The following is a 27,167-nucleotide window of genomic DNA, read 5'->3' as shown; positions in this document are numbered from 1 at the left end:
CTTCCTGACCTTTCTCCTGACATGGCATAGATAGAAGATGACAATAATTTATAGGTTTATAATAAGCAAATACTTCTATAGTGCCTACTATAGGCCAGGTAAACACTACACATATACTGACCCATTTAATCCTCACAAAACCCCTGTGAAATAAGTTACTGTTATCTTCCCTTTTCAGGGGGAAATCAAGGCACAGAGATATTTTTTTTAGAAGATCAAAACACAATTATGATTTCTAAATTTTTAAAATGTTGTTGATTTATTTATTTACTTCATGATAAGTATACTCTTTAATCCCCATCACCCATTTCACCCATCCTCTCGTCCCCCTCCCCACAGAGAGTTTTCTGGAAGGGCACACTGGCTGGGGGACCAACTATTCTGGCTGGCCCGAGACCGCGCAGTTCCCTGGGATGTAGGACTTTCAGAGCTAAAATTAAGGCAGTCCCAGCCAACGGGGTTGATGGGTTCTTCCACACACTGATGTCAATGGAAGAATCTTGTCAAGGTCAGAAAGCAACTGGCCTTGGGCTCCAACTGGCCTGGGTGGTCTGGCTGCTCTGCGGGCTGAGGGGATCACTATCTGGGCACCCTGTACCTTGCTGTGGCAAAATGTCTGGGAAGAGCTTTGCTTCAAACCACCGTCTAGTTCAGCTCTTTGCTTTTCCTGAGGGCCTAATGATTCTAGAGAATCAGAGCAAGGCTTGAGGTGATTATACCAATAAAAGCATATTCTTTTGAGTTTTGCTTCAGCAAGGTCAGGGATGATGGGCCCTGGATGCCTAGAGTCCAAAATTTAAGGAAGTCCTCCCTCCCAGGGTGGTACAAAGTACGACACTTGCCTCGCCCGAGTCCTAGCTTGATAAGTAAATTCCAGCAAGAAAGGAACCCAGTTGCTGGCCACCGGGTAGCTCGTACTCCCCAAAGAGCAGGGCAGGGATGTGGAGGGCAACAGAAGGGGTGAGATGGGGTCTGTGTAATGTTTCACACCTGTGTGCCAGGCTCAGGAACGTCATTCCACGCCTGCAATTCATCTCATCCGTGTATAGTTTATATGCAAGAGATGTCACAGCAGCCAAACGCAGCTGGGGACTAGAACTGAAAGGATTGGGAGAGACTAAGGCTGCCCAGCAGAACCCCGTGATGCCTTAGCCACTCTCGGTGCGCGCCGTCCAGTAAGGTAGCCACGGCCTGAGTGTGGATGCTGACCAGCTGAAGTAAGGCTGATGGGACCGAGGAACTGAATGTTTCACTGTACTTGATTTTCATCAATTTAAGTGGGAACAACCACACATGGTTAGTGGCTACGGTAGCGGCCTGCATAGCTTCTTGCTACTCAGTGCGTGGCTAGCCCATTGGTGGCACTGGCATCACTTGGGGGCCTGGTAGAAATGCAGACTCTCAGGCCCAGCCCCAGCCCTCCTGAATCAGAATCTGCGCTTGAACAAGATTCTGGGTGAACCGTCCACACAGAATGTACTGGTCTAGACTCTGATTGTGGTAAAGAGAGGGGTGGGGACAGAAGATAATTAAATGGTGGCACAAGACCATACCTTGAGGGCTCTGTCCACTGAAGAAGCAATATGCCTTTTGTTTCCTCCTCCAACCACAGCCCCCCCCCCCCCCCAAACAGAAGGTGGAGAGAGAATGTTGAGGCAGGGAGTGGAGAAACCACTTCCTCTCATACACGAGAGTGCCTTTAGTGACCCCTCCTCTGGAAAGAGCCTCTCTAATCACAGGCTTCCTTTTTCTTCCAGTCCTTACTTTGAATTTATTGTCCTGTGCCTGGCCAGATGCTACCCCTATATGCAGGAATTGCCTCTAGGAAACAGGAGCCTTCTCTGCCCTTAAGGAATTTATAAGCCAATACATGAAACGGATGAGTGGTCATCAAAGTCTTCCGTCTCCCTAAAGTAGATCTCTCTTGTGTGACAGAAGTTCTTTATTCCCCACTTGTTTGGAGGAAAGGGACCATAGGGCCTCTAACCCTCGCACTCAGGGACCTGCTTCTCTCTGAAGAGGCCGGAGGAGCGGCCGGAGGGTGGCGGGGAGAGGGGCGCGGCTCCCTGGGCTGCACTAGCCCCTTGGAAGTTTCAGCTTCTTTCTGCCGGCCCAGCTGGTGCAAGAGGGAGACAGTCAGAGAGGCGAGGACCCAGAACAGCACTTGTGACCAATAAGGCGGGCCGCCCTACTCACCAGCTTTCCCAATCTGGACGGCCAAGCGCGTCAGCTTGCCCTGCAGCACCGACTTCTCCTTTTTGGGCAGCTTGGCCGCCTTTTTCTCCTTCTCCTCGTTGTCGATCCCCTCCTGGCTGTTGAGTGGCTGGATTTCCAGGGCCACTCCATCCTGGGTTTTGGCTAGGGTGTGCACACAGACAGGGCAGGTGAGCGCGCAGGGAGGCGGCAGAGAGTCGCAAGCACGTGAGAACCCCAACTCCTCTGTCTCCTTCCTGGAATCCACCTCGGACCCCCATGTCGGCTCTGATCACTCTCACCCCATGCCAGACGGGGCACTTGCCTTGCACCCTCCACTAGGGCCTTTGGGAGGATATTCTGAGAACTGGAGATGAAACGGGAGTGCTTTTGGGGCGTGCATTTCTTCGTCAGTGGCAGCTTCCTGGCACCACCTCAGAGCCCCAAGCCAGGTTTATTCCAGCAAGAGGATTAGTCATGCCACTAAGCGCTATTACCAACAACCGTCCTTCCTGGAATTCAGGGCTTAAAATAGTGAATCTTTACTGCAGAAAGGGGCCGATGGGGGAAGGCTGGAAGATGTTTCTAGAGCATAAGGGTCCTGGTCGGCTCTGTTAAATAGTCCATCTCTCTCTTCCTATAGACTGTCGGGGGAAACACAAGACTCCGCCCCCAATACAAGATATTCTCCAGTTCCTTCTTACAGCAGTCAAATGACAGGGGAAGGAAATGCCCTTGTTCCCCTGTCTGACGAAGGTGGGGAGGCACAGAGTGGGGAGGTACGGGGGTAAGTCTTTGAGGGGAGAGGGAAGAAGCTGGTACGAGGGACCCTCTGGAAGAAGAGGGAGAAAGACAGACATATAAATCCATTTTGCTTTCAAAAGAAGAGTAAAAGAGACCTAAAGTTAAAGAATTATTTCTGTGGAGCCCTGGTTCTCCGATGTGATGGCTTTATCCCTAAGGACTCCTACAACATGGGTCCAAAGAAAAATAATCTCTAGAAGCTGTCTCAAGAAAGCCCTTCTCGCCGGGTCCCGGCACCCCTCCAGCTTCACCCCTGTGGAGTGAGGATGCCCTTCCTGAGATACTGTCTCTGTTGTCAGACTCACAAACAAGACAGAGACGGGATGTAGACACAGCCACCGAAAAAGAAACACACACCAGATCGGGAGGAAGAAAACAGACTGAGGTGAGAACAGAGAAAGAGGTGGGGAGAGGTACAGAGAAAGGGCTCTGTCCAAGCACCCCTGAGAAGACTGGGAGAGAAGACCAGACCAGAAGAGGACATTGATGAGGCAGCTAGCAAGAGGAGGGTGCAGGGACTGCCCACCCCAACTCCCTCTACCGTGAGGACCCTGAAGTCTTCCAGCCCGGGAACTGATGACCTTTGGTGTTTAAATCCGGCCTAGGGCGATGAAGCAATGTGTTCAGCGCCCAGGCAAGAGCAGATCCAACCCACGCGCTCCCCAAGAGAAACCTTGACAGGAGGTCCCAGGAGACAACAGCAGAGGGCGCTGTTGTCCCATTTTGGATTGGGATTGGGATCTTGAGACCACCCCCAAATCTCTGCACCTTCCTCAGGATGAGGCATCCGGGCCACAGCAGCAGGTAACAGATTTATGGAGAGGACACAGGGAGAAGGCAGATGGCCTGGAAAGGTCTGATTTGAGTGTGGGCAGGTAGAGATGGCAAATGAGTGGGTGGAGAGGTTACCTTTGTTGCGATTTTCAGGGACTCCTTGTTTTTTACCTGTTTGAACAAGAAAGAAAAAAGTGGGGTGGAGACCCAAAGTGACTATTAAGAGATCAGACAGCCAACTGCTGGTCCTGCTCAGAGCCCAAAAGGGCGACAGCAAAGGGGCTGAGCGGCAGGGAAGGCAATGTAAAGGAAGTTCACATCTCTTCTCACATCCATTCTCACTAGCGGCTCTCCTGAATCGCTGGGGGGCGGACCAGCCACTCGTGCAGGTGAGCGCAGGTGAGCGCGCACCTACACCCGCGCTGCGTCCCCAGAGGAGCCCGGCCGCTGCTGGGAGGCTGCTCCCGGCCTGTGTCGCAGCACTTGGAGAAACGGGGTGGGGGTTAGAAAGTGAGAGAGGCTGGAACGGTTTCTGCCTAATGGCGAAGACTCTGAAAGGGGTCTCCCTGTCCATTCAGCAGCACCAGGCAAGCTTCCTCCTTACTCTTCTGCAGGCAGCTGCCAAATCCAGTAGTCTAGCTCCTGAGGAAACGTGTTCCATTTCCTTTCGATAAACTGCCCTCCACAAAACGGCCTGAGATGGTCCCCTAGCCGAGTGACAGAAATCCTTCTCTCCTCTAAGGAAAGAAGGAATGCTTAGGGAAGGGGCTAGATTTCTTTCTAGTGCCTCTTCCTCATTCAACCTTCTGCGTCCCCTTCCTTCAGGAGCTCACAAATGGCGAAGACAGGACTAACTTTTGGGGGAGACATTACCACTCTGTTCCCACCCGCCTAGCCATGTCTCTCTTCCCCTGACGGCCCGTGGTTTCGGCAGTTTTCCCGCAGCCTTGATGGGTCATGTAAGCCCCCATGTTTGAGGAAGAAGGGTTGGGAGGGTTGCACGGAGGGCATCTGGGGCCAGCTCCCTTGGGCTGAGCTTTACATCTCCCCCTTGTACAGCCATTAACAGACACAGGAGTCGAGGCTCAAAGGTAACCTGACTCGGTTTTCATCAGAGCACCCTGGAGAGCCAGCCTCGACATCTTTAGCTTGGCAAGACATCTGGATAGCCACGCTCTTCATCCAGAAGCTTCCTCCCAGTGGGTGTTCCATCCAGGTCCATTCTCTTGCCGCCTCCACTCTGTCCATGGGGGTGGGAGGGAACGGAGTCTCATCTCAAACGCCCCTTACCTTTTTTCTTCTTCTCCTCCTCTTCTCCCTCACTGGCTCCCAAAAGGGTAAAGATGATTCCAGTCTGAGAGTTGATACCCACAGCAGTCACTACCATCCGGCCAGAGCCCTCCATGACATGGGTCCCTATATGAGAAAGGAGAAGGTGGGAGGAGTGTGGCTTTTTTAATTCCGAGCCAGGCTCTGGTCTGGAACGTGAACTTAGAAAAAAACAGTCCTTCTTCCTTCTTTCCCCATGGATCACAACACACTCGGCAGACAGCAGGAAAAGGTCAAGGGCTGGGCCCATTTAATACACACCAAGCAAACTGGGGGGTAAGGAGAAAAGTGTGTTTTTCTGCTTTAGGGTAAGACTCCCTCCCCTCCCCTCCTCCTAACCAGCAGCCCTGCCAAGGCCCCTTGAGCACTTGCTGTACAGAACCTCTTTTCAGTTGCCTGATAACCTTGTATTCAACCCACCGATATGCTACTGCCCCAGATGAAGCTAGGGGAAGAGGAGGGGGTGGGGCCAGGAGAGAGAGTGAGTCTCTGTGTCCCGGCTGTCTGGGGGAGGTAGAAGGGGAGGTTAGAATGGGAGCCGAAGCAGCCAGAGGCCACACCTGAGAGCAGCATTGGGTCTTTTTCCACTGACTTCTTGACATGGTCTGATTCCCCAGTCAGAGAGCTCTCATCAATCTTGAGATCGTTCCCCTGGATCAGGATCCCATCTGCGGGCAGCAGGTCACCTAGCGTGTAGAGCAGAAAGGGCAACAGGGAAAGAGGGTAGGTAAGAGCGTGGCAGAGGGTAGGAACCATCCAGCCCCGTTTCAGGGTTGCTCCCACGGGCCCTGCCTATAGGGCGATGGCCCGGGGGGGGGGGGGGTACCTGTATGGCCTCTGAAAGATGGCTTCATCTCTGACAACTTGTTAACTCCTTATGAACTCACACAGTTACCTCTCATGGACTTGACATTATGTATTTTTAACCCTAAGACACACAGGGTACAAGTCTGACACTCTTTGGGGAGAGTTTCTTCTTTCTTTAAATCCTTCTCCACAACCTCCTTCCCCTGAGCTAGAAGGTAACACAATTGGGGTCTTCTCTCCTTGGGTCTTCAGTGATTCCCAGCCGCCTATGCCAAAGGACCTAGCCCTCGGATAGGGAGGGTGACACAGGTAAGAAGCATGAGTTCTCACCGTATTTGATTTGGGCGATGTCACCCACCACGATCTCCGCCACGGGGAGCTGGATGATGTGACCATTTCGGATCACGGAGAATTTCTGTTCCTTTTCAATGCGGTTCTGCAGCCCCCGGAATTGCTTCTCTTTGCTCCAATCATTGAAGGCGGTCACCAGCACCACAATGATCACGGAGAACAGGATGGCTGCCCCCTCAATCCATCCGGCTTCTGCCTCTCCTTCGTCTTCCGCACTGCTTACGGGTAGACCACACTCTAGCCCAGGGAAAGGAGAAAGTGGAAGGGTCACCTGGGCGCCCTTCGTTAACATTCAAAACGCCAAGTGGTGCCTCCACAATCTCCCAGAATGGAAAGTCAGGGAAGGAGAACAATAGAAAATAAAGCTCTTGGGCAGAAGAGTCATCCTCTGAAGGTACCGGAGGACGGCATGACTGGGCACCATCTCGTTGCCAAAAGAGCTATCTGCGTTAAGCCAAAAGGAGATTATGAGTAGACAGCACAAAACATGTCATTGCAAAATGACTGGCCAGTCACGTGCACAGAACTTATGAGTCCTAACATGGTCAGGCTCCAGGTCACTGCTATTTCCCATAATGCCAGACAGCTGGGGGGACTCGGAGAAGCAGGTTTTGTTGGTTGGGTGAGGGTAGAGAGCTCCTGATATCCTGCATGAGGATTTGATAGGGGACGGGGAGGAAGACCCTGGATTCGGGATGGGCTGGAAGAACAGCTTACTAGCTACTTGCTGGTTTTCTCTGGAGAACTCATCCTGAACTTGTAAGCTACACCCCGACAACCGCGAATACCGGTGCTTTTTGGTGGTGCTGGAAAAGAACACCGAGCCGAGCCGCTCGGGGCTGCTGCAGACACTCACGTTCATTTTCTTCACCGGGGGGCCGATAGAAGGACAGGACGAGGGAGATGATGGCTGCAATCTCCAGGATGATGAGTGTGACATCTTGAAGGGCTTCCCACACTAGTTCTAAGAAGGTCTTGGGCTTTTTGGGGGGGATAAAGTTCTGTCCGAACACGTGCTTACGTTTCTCCAGGTCCGCAGGGCTCCCAGACAGACCTGAAAAGGAGATACGAGTAGGATGAGCGGGTGAGCCAAAAGGGGGAAAGAATGAATGACGGAAGAAGGTGGTTCAAAGACCTGAATAAAGACCCTCTGCTTCCTGTTCTGCCTACGCAGGAGATCCAGTCAGAGGGACCAGTCTCCCCAGTTTGCCCAGGACGCAGGGGGTGTGACACCTTCAGGCACAAAATGGGCAAACTGGGACAAGGTGGTCGGTCACTGGCTGCTCTTAGCCTCCAGGGTAAGCTAACCTAGATCAAACACGTCTCCTCCTCCTCCCAAGGTCACTGCAGGCTCCCGCTCTGAGAATGCAGACATGCAAATGGCCCCCGGGGCTGACAGAGCTTTCCTCTCACTTTAACCTGCAACTACTGGGGATGATTTTCAAACGGAGTTTGCTTCCATCCACTGGCTCACACACAAAGGCCAGAAAGAATAAGCCCTCTGCTCAAGGTCATGCTAGAAGGCGAGGAGACAGTCCAAGCAGTTGTCCTGATTTGAAGTCCCAGAGGCTTTAGGAGATCAACAGGGGGTGGAGAGGCGGGGGTGGGAGGGGAGGGGGTCGTTCCAACTCCAACTGTGGCCATCGCTTGAGGCACACGTTCCCCCCTTTTCTGTCACCCCCACAGAGACACACCCCCCACACCGCTAAGAGGTGCTACCACTCTAGGAACTACTATGTACTTAGAGAAGTACTACTTAAACTAAGTATTAGGTACTAAGAGAAGCACTATTATTCACGTTGATTGAAAAAAGAACACAAAGGTGAAGCCGCAAAGTCAGACAGTATGCAGTCATTGATTGCCAGCACGCTCCGTTAGCACATATGCTTATAAACCAGCGTGAGTGTGCACACGTATTCCACACATGTTCCCCAAGAGAAAAGGGAGAGGTGGAATTATTCCCTAGTTTCAGTGCCTTCTTTATCTCAGGACTTTAAAAAAAATTTTTTTAATGTTTATTTATTTTTGAGAAAGAGAGAGAGACAGAGACTGAGCACGGGAGGGGCAGAGGGAGTGGGAGATACAGAATTTGATGCAGGCTCCAGGCTCTGAGCTGTCAGCACAGAGCCCAATGCGAGGCTCGAACTCACAAATGGTGAGATCGTGACCTGAGCCGAAGTTGGACGCTTAAAAGACTGAGCCAACCCGGTGCCCCCAGTCCTTATATTTAGGCCCCTCTGCTGGGCCCGAGGAGGGGGTTGTACTGTAAGGGAAGGAGGGAAATCCTAAAACTTCAATGGATGCCAGCTGGCATTTCTCTAGTTGTTTACACACAGCAGCAGATAAGCCCTGGGCTTGGCACCTGGAGTTGCTGACTGCACTGTTCAATGGGTTCCCACCCAGAGGCGGGAGGGGCGGTGGCCGAGCTGTGTCTCGGAAAGAAAGGTTGTAGCAGAGGAGAGTTAGGATCAGAGGACAAGGCCACTCCATGAAGCCTCACACAAGCGCAAGGGAAAGCAGGGGACAGGAAGCTGCAAGGAGAAAATGGAGAAGCGGATGCCAAAGGCCTGCTTCACACTTTGGTCAACAGGAAGGACTATTACCCTGGTGGGTAAGGGGGCATGGTGTGAAGGCAAACCTCTCTACTCTGTCTCTGCTCAACAGGATCCAGGAGTGGTATCTTGAGTGGCAAGAGGAGAGATTCGGGTCAGACCCAAGGAAGGCATTTGGACAAAAAAGGACTTTGGAAATGGGAAAACAGAAGGGGTGTTGCTCGTAGGGTCTGAGATGGCCTCCATTTCTGTATCCAGGTAAAAAAACCATCAGGTGAGGGACTCAGGATGCTCACCTGTCTGGGAGGGTAGATGAAGGACCCTGAGTGGATGGAAAGTATGTGTGTTGGGGGGGAGGGGGCGGGGACTGGCAATCCACGCTGTGGACTTGGGGAGTAGAGACCACTGTCACTTGCCAGTGCTTAGGTGAGGGAGACAGGGAGTGGGTCAGAGAAGCAGTGCCAATGTTCTTATCCAGGTCTCCCTGCCTCCCAGTGCCCAGGAGTGCCACCCTGGCCTCCGGCTGAGTGGCGTAGCCAACTCTGCGGGGGAGTGGGTTTGGCCAAAGCACTAGCAGCGAGTTGGGTTGCTTCCCAGAGGCTCCCTGCCTCCACCGCTCTGCGAAGTCAGGTTCCCAGTGGGAAGGGAAAGCAAGGGCCTGGGAAAGGCGCATTTCTGGGCAAGGGCATCTTGACCCCCAGGCAGGCCGAGGCAGGGGTCCTGGCTGGTTCTTGCTCCCCGAGGACCTGAGAGAGCCAGGCTGTGCCAGTTTGGGACTGCTGTCCTGGGGGGCCAGGTGTACTCCAGGGAAACAGGAATTCTGATCATTTCTTCATGTCCCTGGGACGTTTCTCAAGGAAGCAGCGAGGAGAGGACTAGGAACGCACACCTGACATCAGAGATCATCTTAAGGGACACCCCAAGACCCCAGTGGAGGCCAAAACAACAGCGCCAACCACAAAAGTGTAGCTGAAAGCACCCACCTGAGGCCATCTTGCTCTCTCTGCTCTCAGATCGCTACCCCATGGCCCTCTGGCACACGCTCTATCCATTCAGCCAGCACATCCTGCAGCTTTATCTTCAAAACACACCCAAGGTCCATTCCCTTCCACGATGACCCAAGGCCACCATCCTGGTCTGAGCTGCCACCCTCTCTTGCCTGGCTATTGACAGCTGTCCTCTAACCAGTACCCTTGCTGCCACCCTTGCTGTCCTGTGCCCAGTCTTCTCCTAACACAGTAGCCAGAACGATGGTTTTCAAACCCAACCCCTGCTACTCACCTACTCAGAATCCTCGGGTGGCTTTTCCTGGGAGTGGAACTGGGCCCCGAAGCTTTGGTGATGGCCTGTAAGGCCCCTCAAGAGCCCCCGTGCCTCCCACCCCTTAATGCCGACTATTTGCTCCTTGTTCCCGGAGCGCCAGCCCAGCGAGCCTTCCTGCCATCCCTGAACGCGTCCGACAAGCTTCTATTTCAGGGCCCTGCCGCAGCTCCTCCTCGGCTCAGCTTCCTCTTTACTAGCTCGTTCTCTTACGTCCTTCAGGTCTTCGTACATGTGTCACCTTCTCAGGGAGGCCGACCCTGACCATTGGATTTAATATTATGGCTTCTCTGCTCCAGCTGTCTCAATTCCCTTATCCCGTGTCACCATTTCCCGCCATAGGTCGTCTCCCCAATATGTTATATGAGGTATTCATTATGTTTGCCCATCCCCCTCCACACGGGCAGGAGTTTTGTCTTTGCTCCTTAGGTCTACGGCAGTGCCTGGCACATCGTATGCGTACACGAACGTGCTGAATGAACTGAATGGATGAGTAATAAACCAGGTTGCTAACATTTGCGTGATTACTATGTGCCAGATGCCTCACCGGAGTTTCCTCATTCAGACACCGCAAAACCCTGTGCCATAGCTACTGTTAACCCCATTTTACGTATTAGCAGACTAAGACCTGGAGAGGTTGTGTCACTACCGGGCTGGTATGAGCCAGAGTCTGTACCACTCCCTGGGAAGCAGCGACATGCCAAGCTACACGCAGAGGGGGCTGGGGTGCGGAAGCGGCTTCATTCCCATGTGACTGACTGGTCCCGTGTCGCCAGGTTTGGGCACTGAAGCTCCCGCCTCCTGGAAACCGCCTGCCCCCTTCACCCCCTCATCCCAGGCCAACGGGATGGCCGGTCACCCATGTGGCAGGTTCCTCTGCGCCTCTGCGCCCATCAGCCTGGTCACGGCTTACAACTAGGCTGGATAAGTCTTTTTCCTGCCCTCAGGATTGGTGCCACCAGGTCTATGAGAGTCCAACCCACGAATCTCGTACTCGATAAAAGGTTCATTGTGGCCCTTTTTGGGACCCAAGCAAACCAAACAAGACACGTTATGGAAAACAGAAGAGTTCAGGCCTTGCTCTTGCCTAGATGCCTTCAAACTCACACCCTAACTTCCCTTTTGCCATTTTCTTTCATCTCTCTGCTCCACCTTAAGTCACCCTAAGCTCTTGCAACAGCTACCTTAAGAAGTCAAGTGGCTGTTCCCAGTTCCCAGTGTGCCCTGGGGCAGGGAGGGGCCTGTGGGGACAGTTAGCGGAGCAGCCTTGGGAATCCTCTCTGGGACAAGTGGCAGGGCACGGGAAAGCCATGCGGGCCTGGGAGCTCAGCCAATCCCCGATTTTGGGCTTTCCATTCCATTCTTCCTGCCCCGAGAGGCTCTCAGCCCTGCCCTCCGCAGCTATAATTTCACATAAATACTTGTGTAGTCAATGACAGGGTATTAGTCCCTGATCTCTGCAGTCGTTTCTCAAGAGTCACACAGTTTCCTGGGAAGGGAAGGAGCACGTGGCTGGGGGAGAAGGCTAGAAACACAGGAAGAGGATTTCCCTTAGAAATACATTAGAAAAAAAAAGAGAGGAATCTTTGTCCCCCAAGAACATGGGCGAGAGCGAGCCCCACCCAAATCAGGAGCGCCTTTGGCCCTGAGAACCAGACCGAGCACATGAGCTGGGAGAGGCGACAAGAATGTCAGGCTGTGAGGTCATCGCCCCCACCCCACGCTGGGGAGTTGATGGCCCCTGCCCAGGCTGGCAGGGGATGGAAGAGGCAGCAGCGGAAAATCTGTGTCTGCCGTGAGCCTGTGCGGGGGAACCAGGGCTGGGGAGGGGAGGCGGCAGCCCGGCCCTCAGTGGCCTGGCTCCAGCAGGGAAGGGCCGGGCCAGCCTCCTGAGGACATGGAGCGAGCGCTGTCGGCGGAGGCGCCCCTTGGGAGAACCAGCTCAGCCCCAGAAAGGGCGGGGCTGGGTCAGACATCACGAGGGACTTCCCAGCTGTCTGAGCTATGACACCTTGCCAAGGAGATGAGCAGGATCATCTCCCACACAGAGAATACAGGGACAGGTTGCTCTGGGTGGGTTGGACGGCAGGCCTCGGGTATAGGAGAACAGACATCAGAATGCCTTTCAAGTCCTACCTTAAAAACCTTGGTTTGGCCGGGGGGGGGGGGGGGCGACAGGGAGGGGTAGCTTAAAATTAATATAGGGACCACAGGCTTTTAGCAAATGCCACTTCTCAGGGACGCAGAGCCAGCTCTCTACATCAGCATCTCCAGCCTAGCGCACCCACGGCTCGGAGATGGGCCCTCTGGCTGCCAGACCTCCAGCCCCTAGAGATAAAGCCATCTCCTCAGGGTCACAGCGAGAGGACGCGGGACTTAGGGAAGAATGGCCTTTTTCCCTCATTCTCAGTGCAGACAGCCCCGCAGCTTTGGCAGGGAATGTCCCCCTTCGTCTGGCCCTCCTCTCCACGCTTCTTCTGAAGGCCCCAAAGCTGGCGCCAAGAGAAAAGGCTCCCTCGCCTGCCCTGCGCAGCCCTCTGTCCCCACACCGCATGCGTGTGCTTTCCTCCCGTGTCACGCTCCCCAGTGCTCACACTTCAGAGCTAAATAAAAAGAGCGAAAGCCCTACTTCCAAGGGTGGATGCGACATCTGCCTCGGCCAAGGAGGGAGTGCTATCTTTCTTCCCACCCCTGGCTGACGTTCCATGCAAGGCAACAACAAGGTTCAGGATGAAACCGAGCTTGCAAGAGTTTCTGCTGAGCTGCTGAAGGAATGCGGCACAAAGGGTTCCCGGCCTGGTGGAAGGGGGAAAGGGGGAGGGTTCTCAGGCCCAGGAGGACTTATCCCCTTCTCCCCCATCGAGACTGCCCTGTCCCCTGCCTGGCAGCACGATTCCAGCCATACCAGAGGCCCAGCTCCGGGCAAGGAGGGGCCAAATAGAAAAGGATTCACACAACCTGGGGTTGGGCTGGGAAGAGAAGGGCCAGAGCTGTCAAGCACTGTTGGCCTCATTTAGCCCTGGGCACCCCAATCTGACTGGGGACTCCCAGGATGCAACATGGGATTCCCCTGCAGGGGTGGGGAGGTTCCGAGGGAGGGCACTTCATTCTCCTCTTTCTCAATCGCCTATTTTCCTCCTTCCAGCGGTTGAGACACTGCTTCCCCTGCGGTTTGGTGGAAACATTTCCCATCCTTCTGTAAAGTACTAACTATTTTTTTTAGGAAGCTACTAGACTTGCCTCAGCTACTCACATCACAGCAGAGCTGCTTTCTGGCTGTTTCAGCTGGTCTGCCCACCTTCTCTTCCCTTCCCTCCAAGATCTTCTGGCTTGAGTCGCTGTCTTAAAGTGGTGCTAACAGATCTGCCCAAAGCATGATGGGTGGAGGGGGCCAGCCTCTCAGCCTCTGCAGCCATGCCCACATGTGTTGCTTTTAGGATCATTTATTTGGCACTTCTGGTAGAGTTTGGACAAGAGTTTAAAGTGAAGGCTATGGGGCAGAGGCCAGAGGAAAGAGAGGTAGCTTGGCTATGCTTCTCTTCTGGGATTGATGAGCTCCTAAAAACAGGGATTCTTTTTTCTTTTTCCTTTTAAGTTTATTTATTTTGAGAAAGAGAAAGAGAGAGAGAGAGGGAGGGAGAGAGGAGGGGAAGGGCAGAGAGAGAATCCCAAGCAGGCCCCGTACTATCAGTGCAGAACCCGACGCGGGGCTTGAACTCATGAACCGTGACACCATGATCTGAGCTGAAACCAAGAGTCGGCCAATTATCCGACTGAGCCACCTGGGTGCCCTAAAAACAGGTATTCTAAAAACACACTATACACCCTAAAAATGGAGAGGAAACTATCAAAGAGGCCAGTTACCATCTCCTTCTTACATCGGTTCCATCCCATATTCGCTCCTCTGATTCTGTACTCCCCAACCCCCAACACTAACATTCTCTAAAGCAGTGGCCTCTAAGTAGGGGGCCTGCATCCATCTGCTGGAGCATGGGAGAAATATCAGAACTTTTTATATTACTTAATCAACTTCTATTTCTTGCATATCTTACTATGTAAATAATACTAGTGTTAGAAGTACTAATAGTAATATAGTTGTGTTGTGGGTAAACATTTATTATTTATTATGTGTTCAACTTTTTTCCTCGAAAATGCTACTGGAGGGGCGCCTGGGTGGCTCAGTCGGTTAAGCGTCTGACTCTTGCTTTTGGCTCAGGTCATGATCCCAGGGTCATGAGATCAAGCCCCCGCACGTGGCTCTGTGTTGAGCATAGAGCCTGCTTAAGATTCTCTCTCTCTCTCTCTCTCTCTCTCTCTCCCTCCCTCCCTCTGCCCCTCTCCCCAGCTCACTTGCTTCTCAAATAAAAAAAGAAACAAAAGAAAATGCTACTGGAAATTTCAATCTGCACATGGAGGAAGAGCCCATCTTAGCGTGTCCCAGCTTGTGGAAAACAGATGATGTTTGGTGGAACACGCCACTGACCTCAGAAGGCTTAGGAGCAGGAACACAGTTAAACTGAAGAGATCTTAATGTGTCAGGAAATATGACCCTAAATCCTGTAGTTAATGAACCAAAATGGTAATTCAGGCTGGACTATCTTAAAACAGATTCTTTCCCCTCCTGCTTTTTACTCCCCAAAGAATCTCAGCTTTCCCTGAACTTAGTGGCTGCCTAGTAATTACACAAGGCAAAGAGGCTCCCATTTTATGTCAGGAGAATTCAATGAGTGGTAGCAATGGCCATCAAGCATGGCCAGGCCGGAGCCTCCCCAGGCAATCAGACGTCACTCCGTGCTCCAAACAGCCACACACATTCACGGAACAGAAGCCACTGTTAAATTAATACTATCACTGGGTCACAATTAGACATTTTATCAGTCATTGAAATATAGACCAAACTTAAATTATCTGTGCTTCTGAGTCTCTCTGTGCTGCTGCTCTAGCCTAAGAGACAGAAGAGCATCATGGACTCCATCGGAAAACATGAGATAGCCCATCATATTCTCCCCACTAGTAAGAACTTAAAGGAGTCATTTAGGCCTGTGGACCTGGAAGCGGGAGAGGGGGATGAATAAAATCAAATCCCACTTGCCTCTAGAATTGTGTAAACCCAGAACAATAAAACCATACTAGCATCATAAATATTATAAACTCCAAGTTCCATAAGGCCCCTTAGAGCTATGGTTAAAAAAAAAAGTCAGATCTAGATGGAAGATGTTATCAACCCAACAGAAAATAAAAGAGAAGGGTCACACTCTAGGAACCAGTCTCCCCGATCCTACTTCACCAGGATACCAACTAGCAGAATTCAAGCACCAGGTGAATTTCTTTATTCTTTTTTTTTTAAATGTTTATTGATTTTTGAGAGAGAGAGAGGGGAGAGAGAGCATGAGCAAGTGGGGGAGGGGCAGAGAGCGAGGAAGACACAGAATGTGAACCAGGCTCCAGGCTCTGAGCTGTCAGCACAGAGTCCGAGGCAGGGCTTGAACTCACGAACTGTGAGACCATGACCTGAGCCAAAGTCGGATGCTTAACCGACTGAGCCACCCAGACGCCCTTCTTTATTCTTATTATTAGTCTGCAGGGGCTTCCCACAAGGGACAGAACTACGGTAGGTTGTCAGGCACCTCAGTGTGGTCTTCTGTGAACAGACTGGCTTTTTATAGCATCAGCTCATCGAGGCACCTGGAGAGTGACGCTCTTTTCTTGGCCCTGCCGCACTAAACAGCTCAGCGTCACCCTTGTCTGGGGAGAGACTTCGGTGTCCTAGCTCCTCTGTGTCTCCTTTCCTATGCTTGTATTCCTCACACACACGGGGAGTTCCTGGTTGGCACAGCAGAATACACATTACTCATGGAGAAGTTGTTTCTGGACCCCCTGTCTCCCCAGCTCCAGAACTAGCCCTGTGATTAAGTCTTACACTGAAACATCAGAATATAGACTTGTGATCTAAGGAAGCAGAAGGATGGCGGCAGGCAGCAGCCCCGGCGGTGGGGGGACTGGGGTTGGGGCACCACCAGGGCCCCGGAGCTGCAGAGGCACCTGCCGTCATAAGGCATGGCTTCCCACCGTCCGTCTGAAATGAGGAGTGGGGAGGAACCGAAGGGCATTAGCTACATCTACAACACTTGCTGTCTGCTGTTGAGATTAAAGCGACATATATCATGGCCTTTGGGAATGGAAGCTGTCTGGGAATGAGGAAGGAAAAAGCTGCAGCTTTGAGAAATGGATTAGGGAAACTGGGAGGAAAGTCTGGAGCCTGCTATTAGGAGCATCTCAGTTCCAACTAATCTGGACTCCTAGGTGTCACCTTGTGAGAGAAACGACTGGCCAAAGCCATCAAGAATGGTATAGGTAATATTGAAGAAGAAAACCAAAACGGGAGGCATCACCATCTCAGACTTTAGCCTCTACTACAAAGCTGTCATCATCAAGACAGTATGGTATTGGCACAAAAACAGACACATAGACCAATGGAATAGAATAGAGAACTCAGAATCGGACCCACAAATGTATGGCCAACTAATCTTTGACAAAGCGGGAAAGAGTATCCAATGGACAAAAAGACAGCCTCTTTAACCGATGGTGCTGGGAGAACTGGACAGCAACATGCAGAAGAATGAAACTAGATCATTTTCTCAGACCTTACACAAAAATAAACTCAAAATGGATAAAGGACCTGAATGTGAGACAGGAAACCATCAAAACCCTAGAGAAGAAAGCAGGAAACAACTTCTTGACTTCAACCGCAGCAATTTCTTACTTGACACATCCCCAAAGGCAAGGGAATCAAGAGCAAAAATGAACTATTGGGACCTCATCAAGATAAAAAGCTTCTGCAGGGCAAAGGAAACAATCAATAAAACTAATAGGCAACTTATGGAATGGGAAAAGATAGTTGCAAATGGCATATCAGATAAAGGGCTAGTATCCAAAATCTATAAGGAACTCACCAAACTCCACACTTTAAAAACAAATAATCCAGTGAAGATATGGGCAGAAGATATGAACAGACACTTCTCCAAAGAGGACATCCAGATGGCCAACAGACACATGAAACGATGCTCAGCGTCCCTCATCATCAGGGAAATACAAATCAAAACGACACTGAAATACCACCTCACTCTAGTCAGGGTGGCTAAAATGAACAAATCAAGAGATTATAGATGCTGGCGAGGATGTGGAGAAACGGGCACCCTCCTACACTGTTGGTGGGAATGTAAACTGGTGCAGCCCCTCTGGAAAACAGTGTGGAGTTTCCTCAAAAAAGTAACAAGAGAACTCCCCTATGACCCAGCAATAGCACTGCTAGGAATTTGCCCAAGGGATACAGGAGTGCTCACGTACCCCAAAGTTCATAGCAGCATTCTCAACAATAGCCAAAATGTGGAAAGAGCCTAAGTGTCCATCAACTGATGAATGGATCAAGAAGATGTGGTTCATCTATACAATGGAATACTACATGGCAATGAGAAAGAATGAAATCTGGCCATGTGTTGCAACATGGATGGAACTTGAGGGTGTTATGCTGAGCGAAATAAGTCAGGCAGAGAAGGACAAATACCGTATGTTTACACATATAGGTGGATTAGGAGGAACTTAATGGAGGACCATGGGGGAGGAGAAGGGGAACAATAGTTGGGGAGAGGGAGGGAGGCAAACCATGAGAGATTCTTGAATGCTGGGAACAAACTGAGGGCTGATGGGGTAGGGGAGAGGAGAAGGGGGGTGATGGGCATGGAGGAGGGCACTTGTTGGGATGAACACTGGGTATTATATGGAAACCAACTTGACCATAAACTATTTAAGAAAAAAAATTTTTTAATTAAAAACTAAAAAAGGAATAAAAAAAAATAATGGTCTAAGAAGGGAAAAAGGAAGATCCTGCCTGCATTGTGATGGGTGTTTCTAAACGCCTGCATTCCTCGGTGAACATAGAATGCAAATAGCCTCTAGTTAAGGTCAACACTACTATAAAAGTGGCAGAATAAAGAAATCTAGCTGACAAGAAGCAGTGCCCAAAGGCGGTCATTAGATTCTAGCCAGAAGGCAAAGACTGAGCCACAGGCGAGGAACCAAGCACCATGTGAACCAGATCTCTTTGACATCAAGAGGTGAAAGGAGGCAGAGGCCAAGTGGTTGCGGTCATACGTGTGGTAACCTCTCCAGAGGAAATAATACATCGCATTCCATGGGCGCTCGTACACCTTCAGACATGTGGGCTCCATTTTAATCTGAGACAACTCATTAACTGAATACCCGTTATAAGCTTGAGCACTTATGCACATTATATGTACATGTAATCCCAATACAGTAATCCCAATAACCGTATGGGCTAGATAGTAACATCATTTTCAAAGAAGAACGAGGCTCAAGGAGGCTAACTGTAAACTGTTCAATATACTCAGTTAGTATATGGTAGAGCTGATGTTTGAACTCATGAGAGATAGGAAACTGGATTCTAGCAGTAAAGAGAACATGGAAGGAAGCTCTCTCATATTGCAAAGCAAACAAGACATGACAAGGTACAGATATCTAGGTAAAAATCTCTCCCTCTCTCTCTCAATCCTAAAGAGTCTGGAATCTAAGTTGCAAACTTACAGCACTGGCTGGACGTCAAAACTTCTTAGACTTGGCAAAAAATATGATGTAGCTTCTAAGGAAGGCTAGAAATAGTCTACCTCAAGAGGTTAAAGGCATCTGATGGACAAGATCCTTTTTTTAAAAAATATTTTTTAATGTTTATTTTTATTTATCTTTGAGAGAGCAAGGGCATGAGCAGGGGAGGGGCAGAGAAAGAGGGAGACACAGAATCCGAAGCAGGCTCGAGGCTCTGAGCTAGCTGTCAGCACAGAGCCCGAAGTAGGGCTGGAACTTATGGAGCCACAAGATCATGACCTGGGCCAAGTCGGATGCTCAACCGACTGAGCCATCCCGGCGCCCCAAAGGACAAGATCTTTGATTTATCTAATGCTACTCAGCCACGTCCTGCCTCACTGACAGGTTCAAGTAAGACCCTGTAACACAGATGCTATAACCACATGTAAGTGAGAAAGGAATGTTCCTTTGATTCTGTCTCCATGCAAAATTTTATATTGCCATGGCTTATTGGGCAAATGAAGTGAGCCAAGCAAGCATGAAGCCAGGTTTTCCATTCTCTTTTAAAAACAGATATAGGTGCCTGGGTGGCTCAGTCAGTTAAGTGTCTGACTTTGGCTCAGGTCATGATCTCAGTTCATAAGTTCAAGCCCTGCATCGGGCTCTGTGCCGACAACTCAGAGCCCGGAGCCTGCTTCGGATTCTGTGTCTCCCTCTCTCTGCCCCTCCCCTGCTCACACTCTGTCTCTCTCTTTCTCTCCAAAATAAAATTTAAAAAAATTTAAAAACAGAGAAAGAAGAACTATATTAAAGTGTGTCAGGCAGGGTTGGAAAAGTCATCAATAATTCCCTGACACAAAACAAAGTGAATAATCCAAAGATACGGTAGATACTACTATATACCCTATGATTTGCCATCCTATTTCTAACTGTACACAATAGAGACGTGCCATGTTGGGTGGACACAATGACTCACTTTTTTGTGCCCACTCTCCCCAGTTACGCTCAAATCGGTGTGGAGCAGATTTGTATTTATATTCTTTAGTAATCAAAGACTGATTCTGAATAAGAGATTATAGATGATTTACTGGTAAAAACATCTCTAACACAAACACTTGTACAGATAAATCCTCTCCTTTTTGTACACTGCTACAGAAAAAGGAAGAAAGTATGACCATCAGGGAACACCATTGCTAGGAAACAAATGGCTGTCCATGGTCTCACCTCCTTTCAGTCCTTCAGATACCCTATTTTTTGCAAACGATACAGATATACCAGTGAGGTCTCTTACTGCCTTCGCTAGAAGCCTGGGAAGCAATAGTTTTGAACACTAGCCACCTTCCTCTGATTCCCCACCCCTGGTATGGTCTTTACCTTCCACAGGGTTAGTTTTCAGTCTACTGCAGAGATTCATTACACCTCCGTAGTGGACCTCGATCTGGTTGATTGCATCGGTTGAGCGTAGCTCCATGAGCTTCCTCAGGTCCATTACCGTGCAGCCAAACTCCCGTTCGTGGCCCTCAACCATCGAGTTGGCCGGCAAGGTATGTTCTGTTGGGTTCGTCATTTTGCCTGCTGTTGCCAAGCCCCTCAACCAGAGAAAACGTGGAGTTTCCCTTCAACTGATCAGGAACTCCTGCCCTTCCGCCTCACTTCTTCTTACTTCTCGCTTCTCTGGGCGCCCAGTTAGGAAATAGATGGGCTCTATCCTGTGCAATAAGCTTCAGAGTAGCCGCCTCTGGGCCCGATCCGTTTTCATGTATGAAGCTTGGCAGCGAGAGGAGGAAGAGGATGGGGGAGCCGAGTGGAAGCCGGACCACGTGTCACGACGACTGGTGTCCCCGAGGGGTAATGGAAGCGGTTGTCCAGGGTAGGTAGGTTCCTAGCTTAGACCAGCTTGCCCAGATGGAGGTGTAAACAGGATGTGCATGTTACCATGGAGGCTACCTTAGCAACAACCAGCAACTGCGGTGGTAGAGAGGCGGCAGAAGGGGGAGGCAGACGAGGGCTCCCTGGATACCGCTGACAACTGGATCTCTGGAATAAAGATTCAAAGACAGACAAAAACAGTTAGAGCAGCCATGAGGATCCAGTACCTGCCAAGCAGGAGGCAGTCATTTCAGCACAAGGGTTTAGATGACAGTTGGTGCCTGAGCTGAGCTGATCGCTGAGGGAACGGACTCAGGAGGGGCCCACTGCTCCCTAGGAGGCCCCAGCCGCCTGTACGCTCCCGTGTAGAGAAGTCATTTCCGATTGTCTCCAGTCTTCACATGGCATCAGTCTCAAACCAAGTGATAATCTGGCAACTTCAGGAATTTGGAAACAAAAGGTTTACAACCCCCAATGGCTCCTATGTTCTCCGCGTGTATCTATTTGAGGGCCCTGCTATCAAGTCCTTTAGTCTGATCTTGCCTCTAACTGGGGAGAGGAGGTCAGAAGAGGAGTCTAGACCAGAGTGACCTGGAGGGTGGCCTGCCAGTCTGCCTCCTGCACCCTGTACCCAACACACACATTTACAAGCCAGGAGGGCAACCTGATAGAAGATGCCCAAATCCTCTGGGGCCCCTGGGAATACTCAGCCTCCAGGCTGCTGCGGCTGTGAGCCGGTTGGGTACTATGTTCAGATCTTGGAGCTAATAAGCCCCATCCCTCCAAAAAGCTTTCGCTCTCTCTAAAAGGGGAGAGTAAAACGCTCTGGCAGTTGGCAATCCAGGGCGGAGCCTTTCTAAATAAACGGGACAGAGGGACCTCTGAGGAGAAGGAAGTGAATTTGCAACATATGGTGTCAATGTTACTCGCGGTGGCAGGGATAAGGCAGCCATCAGTTCAGACGGAGGCCAGGGCTACGGCAAGGTCAGCAGGAAAACAGGGTCGGCCCATGTGTGAGCGAGCCCCGGAGGGTCTCAGATCAGCATTTCTCCCCCCAGAAAGGCATGTGTGCCCCCTCTGAGTAGGAGGAGGGGCAGAGCTAAGCGCAGAGCTAAGCTAAAGGTGGGAAGGCTCACCCCCGCCCTGTTCTTAGCTTTAGAGAGCAGCTCCTGCGTGTCGTGTCGTGGGGGACCCATGGTCACACATCAGCCATTTAGATGTGAAGGGGCTCTTTCTGAATGCAGCACCGCAACATGAGGGCCCAGCCTCCACTGACTTGAGTTCAGTTACCAGTGGGTGGCAAGGAGCTCAGGGCAGCCCCTCTCTAATACATAGATGACATCTTCGCTTCTAGAAGGTAAGCAAAGAGGCACAAGAACCATTAGATAAGGGCTTGGGTCTTTCACCAGTTACTTTTCCAACAATCATGTGTGGCCAGAGTTCCTGCCAATTCCCATCAATCCTGTTCCTGGTGGGTCCCCTGGGATGGAGCTGGGTACACTCCGCCCCCCACCCTCCCCAGTGTATACTCTGCCTCCTTTTATCCGAGAGTTTTAGAGCCACTCTGACCTACAGAGGGTTAAGCAAGCAGGGCTTTGTGTTTTATTGTTGCTATTGTTTTTCAAACATCACACTGCCTTTTGCTTTTTCTCTTTTAAAGATTTTTAAAAATTTATTTGAGAGAGAGAGAGAGAAGGGGGGAGAGGCAGAGAGAGAGAGAGAGAGAAGTAGAGAGAGAACTCCAAGCAGCTCCATGTTGTCAGCCCAGAGCCTGATGCGGGGCTTGATCCCACCAACCGGACATCATGACCTGCGCCGAAACTAAGAGGTGGACGCTTAACCGACTGAGCCACCCAGGGGCCCCCCTGTTTTTTTTCTTTAGATGTCATTAGAGTAGCCTGGGGGACAGAGGCGGCATGTCAAACTCCCTGCGTTCAGACTGGCCTAGTGATAGGCGGTACCACAGAATTTCCCTCTGGTTCAGCTTCTTGTCGTCGAAGCCTGGAGCCATGGGAAGGGCTAGGGCAGTAAGGAGCCCGTCTTGACCCTTAAGTAGAACTCCTTAACCTTTCAAGAGGATGTTGACAACAGTGCAGACAGAGTGCTAAAATGGAAATCAGACTTTACTTTTTCTATCTCCACCAAAGCTTTGTACTTGTGGTGTTCACAGCTTCGTCCCCAGTGCTTATAAGAGCGCCCCCACACATGGGCATTCAGCTAATTCTGTTGTCGTGGTGGTTGTTGTTGAATAACTGGTTGCAGATTTAGAACCAGATTTACCATCTTCCCAGCCACCCGTGGGGCCAGTCACTTAGCCTTCATAGGGCTCAGTTCCTCCCACCTTCACCTGGGGGAAAAGCTAGCCGTACCTCTTCACACCATCCGAAGAAAGTGATAAAGGACTAGAATAAGAGCTAGAAATAGTGTTTGGAAATCTTTTTTTTAATGTTTATTTTTGAGAGAGAGAGGGAGAGACAGAGGGAAAGTGGGAGAGGGGCAGAGAGAGAGAGAGAGAGAGAGAGAGGGAGACACAGAATCTGAAGCAGGCTCCAAGCTCTGAGCTGTCACCACAGAGCCTGACATGGGGCTGGAACTCACGGATCATGAGATCATGACCTGAGCCAAAGTCAGACACTTAAATGACTGAGCTCCTCATGCTTGGAAATCTCAGATGAAAGATGCCCAGTGTCTACTATGTCCACTCCCAAGGGATGGGAGAAGGTTTAATTTGATCTTAATGAACCTTTGGTATCTAGCCCTTTAAGCAGAAGGGCAGTAAGCACCATGTGCCCCTCCACCTTTCCTTGCCAGAGGGAACTCCCAACCCTTAGAAATAATGGAAAATTCCAAGGCAGCTACATTAGCAATAACCATTAGCCAGGTTATAACCATTGGCAATATCCCTAGGCCTTAGCTTTCTAGAAAGAAGAGGGGACAGTCTGCGTCAGAATTCCTTACTTTGAACCTCTCCTCAAGGTATGGAGGAGGAGAAATTTTTCACTCACAGAGGCAACCAGTGAGAAAAGGTCACTTAAGATTAGAGTGCGTGCGGCATGTGGAGAAGAATGAGGTCTGTCTGCTTTGATTTGCTCTAGTGACCCTTACAGAGGACGTCAAGCACCAAGCTGTTGACAGAGTCAAAGGGGGCAGTTGTTAGCTGGGGCTCCAGCTTAAGGTGGGATCTCTATGGAAGTTCTTTTGAATTCGGGGGCCTAGCAGGCACCCATGCTCCTCTCTGAGCTTTTGGAATGTGAGTTTCCCACAACTGCGGAGCCTGCTTAGCCCCTACCCTTATTAGGCAACTGGCAAAGAATATTCTGTAAGTGCTCACACCGCCTCGGTCACAGCCTCAGCTTCAGATGCAAGGCCCAGGCACCTGGGAGGTACCACCTCTGGTCAGGTCAGGATTAGTCACCCAGCTTGGGGCATTCTGGGTAAGGTATGTGCTCACTCCCAGTTTCTAGCATTTTCTTGGCTTAAAGGATGAGAACAATGGAAAAGCAAACCCTACCATCACTTCCCATGGGGGCAAGAACTCCTATTACTCTACATGATCATTGAATCGTTTCAGTGGTTTTCTTCCCAAAGTCCGGTAACATCTGTTCTACAATCTGTAATGATGTATGGACACATGGTCTTCTATCAATTCTATGTAGGACAGCTGTGACCCGCCCCTCCCCACCCCACCTTACAGATGAAGCCACTGAGGTCCAATGAGATAAAAAGTGATTTAGTCTTTGGCAAGTCAGCATCTTCGACTGTCTGGTGCTCCTTTTGTTACACCTCACTCCTTCCCTTGAGTCTGGACCTCCTCATTTTCTTTCTTCTTCTCCTTCTTCTTTTTTCTTTTGAATTCTATTTCATTTATTTATTAAAATTTTTTAAATGTTTGTTTATTTTTGAGACACAGTGCAAAGGGGGAGGAGCAGGGAGAGAGGGAGACACAGGATCCAAAGCAGGCTCCAGGCTCCGAGCTGTCGGCACAACATGGGGCTTGAACTCATGGATCGCGAGATCATGACTTGAGTCAAAGTTGGATGCTTAACCGACTGAGCAACCCAGGTGGCCCTTTTTTAAAGCTTACTTATTTATTTTGAGAGAGGGGGAGAGGAGAGCGAGCAGGGGAGGAGGGAGAGAGAGAGAGAAAGAGAGAGAAAGAGATAGAGAGAGAGAGACAGAGAGAGAGAATCTCAAGCAGGCTCTGTGCTGACAGTGCAGAGCCCAACACAGGGCTCAAGCTCAAGGACTGTGAGACCATGACCTGAGCTGAAATGAAGAGTCAATTGCTCAACTAACGGAGCCACCCAGGCGCACCTTTTCATATTTTATTTTAGAGAGAGAGAGGGAGAGAGCAAGCATGAGCAGGAGAGGAGCAGAGAGAGAGAATCTCAAGCAGGTTCCATGCTCAGTGCAGAGCCAGACTTGGGGCTTGATCCCATGACCCTAGGATCATGACCTGAGCCATAATCGAGAGTCAGTCGCTCAACTGACCCAGCTACCCAGGCGCCCCTGGACCTCCTTATTTTCTGACAAACATCAGAAACACAGGCATCTCTGGAGTAGAGAGAATGAGCATTTCCACTTAGAGGAAATGCTGACTCTTCCAGCTGCTTTCTCCTTCAGAATCAACCACATTGCATCACAACTACATTACATCACAGGGGCTGAGCCCTTCTGCTCCCGCACACATCTGAGAAACAAGCCACCCCACACATCCAGATAACTCCATATGCAGCTAGGCTCGCTAGGAAGTTCTGAAACAGGGAGCTGCAAGACACAAGAACCTCATGCCCCAAGCCACCAAACCATAAACAATAGGCAGACATTCTGTTTCCTCCCATTTTGTCCAAGGAATCCCTTACTCTTGGAAACGTTCCCGGGCACTGAAGAAGAGGTACATTCCCAGACGAGGAGAAAGGACAGCCCCTGTGTAGGGATGGAGTAGGGTCTTTTGAGGATCTGAAAGGAACCCACACCCTGACTCTTCCCTGCCAGAGGCTCCTGTTGAAACTGGCACGATGCATGGGAAATGAAGTATGAATGGAAACAGGAGAAAGGAAACAGGAGGGGCCAGGGCCCAGGGAAACAGGCTGGCTCAGCACCGCAGCTGGAACTGCCTAGAATAATAAGGGCTATGCTCAGCTCTGGCCTCCAGGCTGCAAGCGAGGGCTGCCCAGTAGAGCCGCCTCTGGTTCCCTACTCTACCCTGGTTTGTCCTCTTCACCAGGTTGAGAGCCTCTGCTCGGGAGCGAGTCAGTAGCACTCAGAGATGGAGCTGGAGTGTCAGCATCACCACTGCATGGGACATAAGGCGTGAAAGAGGGAAGACTTTGAAGGGGCTGGAGGAGGGGGCCAGTCCTGCTTACAACGCACCAACCTGAACTATGAAATCTGCTCCAGCCCCCTCTTCTCCCATAACCTGTTCCCTTCTCTCTGATCTAGAGGCTCCCTCTACCAGGCGAGGCTCTATTTTTCTCCCTGTCTGCAGGAGCAGGGGAGGGATGGAGTGCGGGAGGGGGCTTGGAAGGGAGGGAAATCATATTTGTTGAGCACCTACAATGAGCCAGGTACCAAAGGAGGTACTTTGTGTGGAAACGAGAGAGAAATCACACATGTGCACACACACGTACAGTATTTAGTGCCCAGCCTAGCTGCTGATATGTACTGGTTGGTCCGCACATGGGTAGCTATTATCATCGCTACATATATTGTTTCACTGAATTGTCACCAACGGCTCCGCGGGAAGGGTGCTGCCATTTTATAGCAGGGAAATCAAGATTCAGAGAGCTAGGATTTGTGTTCTAGTTGAATCCAAGCCACCTCGTCTCAAGTACCAGGACGATGCTGTTACAAGATGGAAAAAGAGCTGTGGCTTGACTTCCTGATGCCTGCTGAGAAGGTCCACGTGAACCTTTCTGTCCCTTGCCCACGAGCCCTAAAGGCTGCAAAACAGGTCAGGGAGCACCTCCTCAGCAGGGAGCTGAGACAGAGAGGTTCTACTCGACATTCTCTTCTCTCCTGTCTCCGGCAGGGGCACTTTCTGTACCATCAGTTTCTGAGGCTTGACTTCTTCTCTCAGGCATTCCCATGCTTCTAAAGAGGGCCATGCCCTGTTAAGAAGCTGGCAAGCACTTGACCATGGCAGGCTGCCTGGCCTGAAACATCCTTGGCTGGCCCTTCTCTCTGAAGGTCTAAATGCCACACAGAGGTTTCTCTGCTCCATCCTCATTTACAGGCCCCTTATTTCGGCGACCTGGATGCTAGCTCACTCTTGCCAGCTCTTGCCACTCGGGTCTGGAAGCCATGCTCATCACGGTGCTGGGCGCTTCCTCCCCGCCCCCTGCCATGTCCGCCCTGCCCTCCTGCTCCTCCAATGCCCGCTGCCTTGCACAAACCGACCTGGGCACACACCCTCCTTCCATCTACGGAGGCCCTTTGGAGGCACTGAAGAAAGTCAGAGGCAGAGTATGTTGGCTAAAGTTCAGGTGGTGGGCGTTTCCACCTGTCACCATCACCCAACAGCTGTGCCCCCATGCCAGGAAGCCAAGTGAGGGCTGAGGCACCAAGACC

At 50.8% G+C, this 27,167-nt stretch overlaps 1 protein-coding gene across 3 annotated transcripts in view; it reads right to left on the bottom strand.

The window, feature by feature from the left end:
- The window catches only part of ATP2B4 (ATPase plasma membrane Ca2+ transporting 4), a 96,349-nt gene that overhangs the window by 30,747 nt on the left and 38,435 nt on the right, over positions 1 to 27,167 (bottom strand). For all 3 annotated transcript variants that reach the window (XM_039227537.1, XM_039227535.1, XM_039227536.1), the window contains exons 2-8: positions 20,103 to 20,765; positions 7,115 to 7,312; positions 6,238 to 6,495; positions 5,661 to 5,786; positions 5,062 to 5,187; positions 3,907 to 3,942; positions 2,197 to 2,358 (exon numbers count right to left, since the gene is read on the bottom strand). In XM_039227537.1, coding sequence (XP_039083468.1) covers positions 2,197 to 2,358; positions 3,907 to 3,942; positions 5,062 to 5,187; positions 5,661 to 5,786; positions 6,238 to 6,495; positions 7,115 to 7,312; positions 20,103 to 20,295 — 1,099 coding nt within the window. In that variant the 5' untranslated portion in view covers positions 20,296 to 20,765. The remainder of the gene's footprint in view (positions 1 to 2,196; positions 2,359 to 3,906; positions 3,943 to 5,061; positions 5,188 to 5,660; positions 5,787 to 6,237; positions 6,496 to 7,114; positions 7,313 to 20,102; positions 20,766 to 27,167) is intronic.

This window comes from Hyaena hyaena, unplaced genomic scaffold (genome assembly GCF_003009895.1).
Source record: "Hyaena hyaena isolate Hyena2069 unplaced genomic scaffold, ASM300989v1 scaffold_28, whole genome shotgun sequence".
NCBI classification, from domain to species: Eukaryota; Metazoa; Chordata; class Mammalia; order Carnivora; family Hyaenidae; genus Hyaena; species Hyaena hyaena.
The sequence above is the reverse complement of the archived record's forward strand: the minus strand, read 5'-3'. Positions and strand labels throughout refer to the sequence as shown.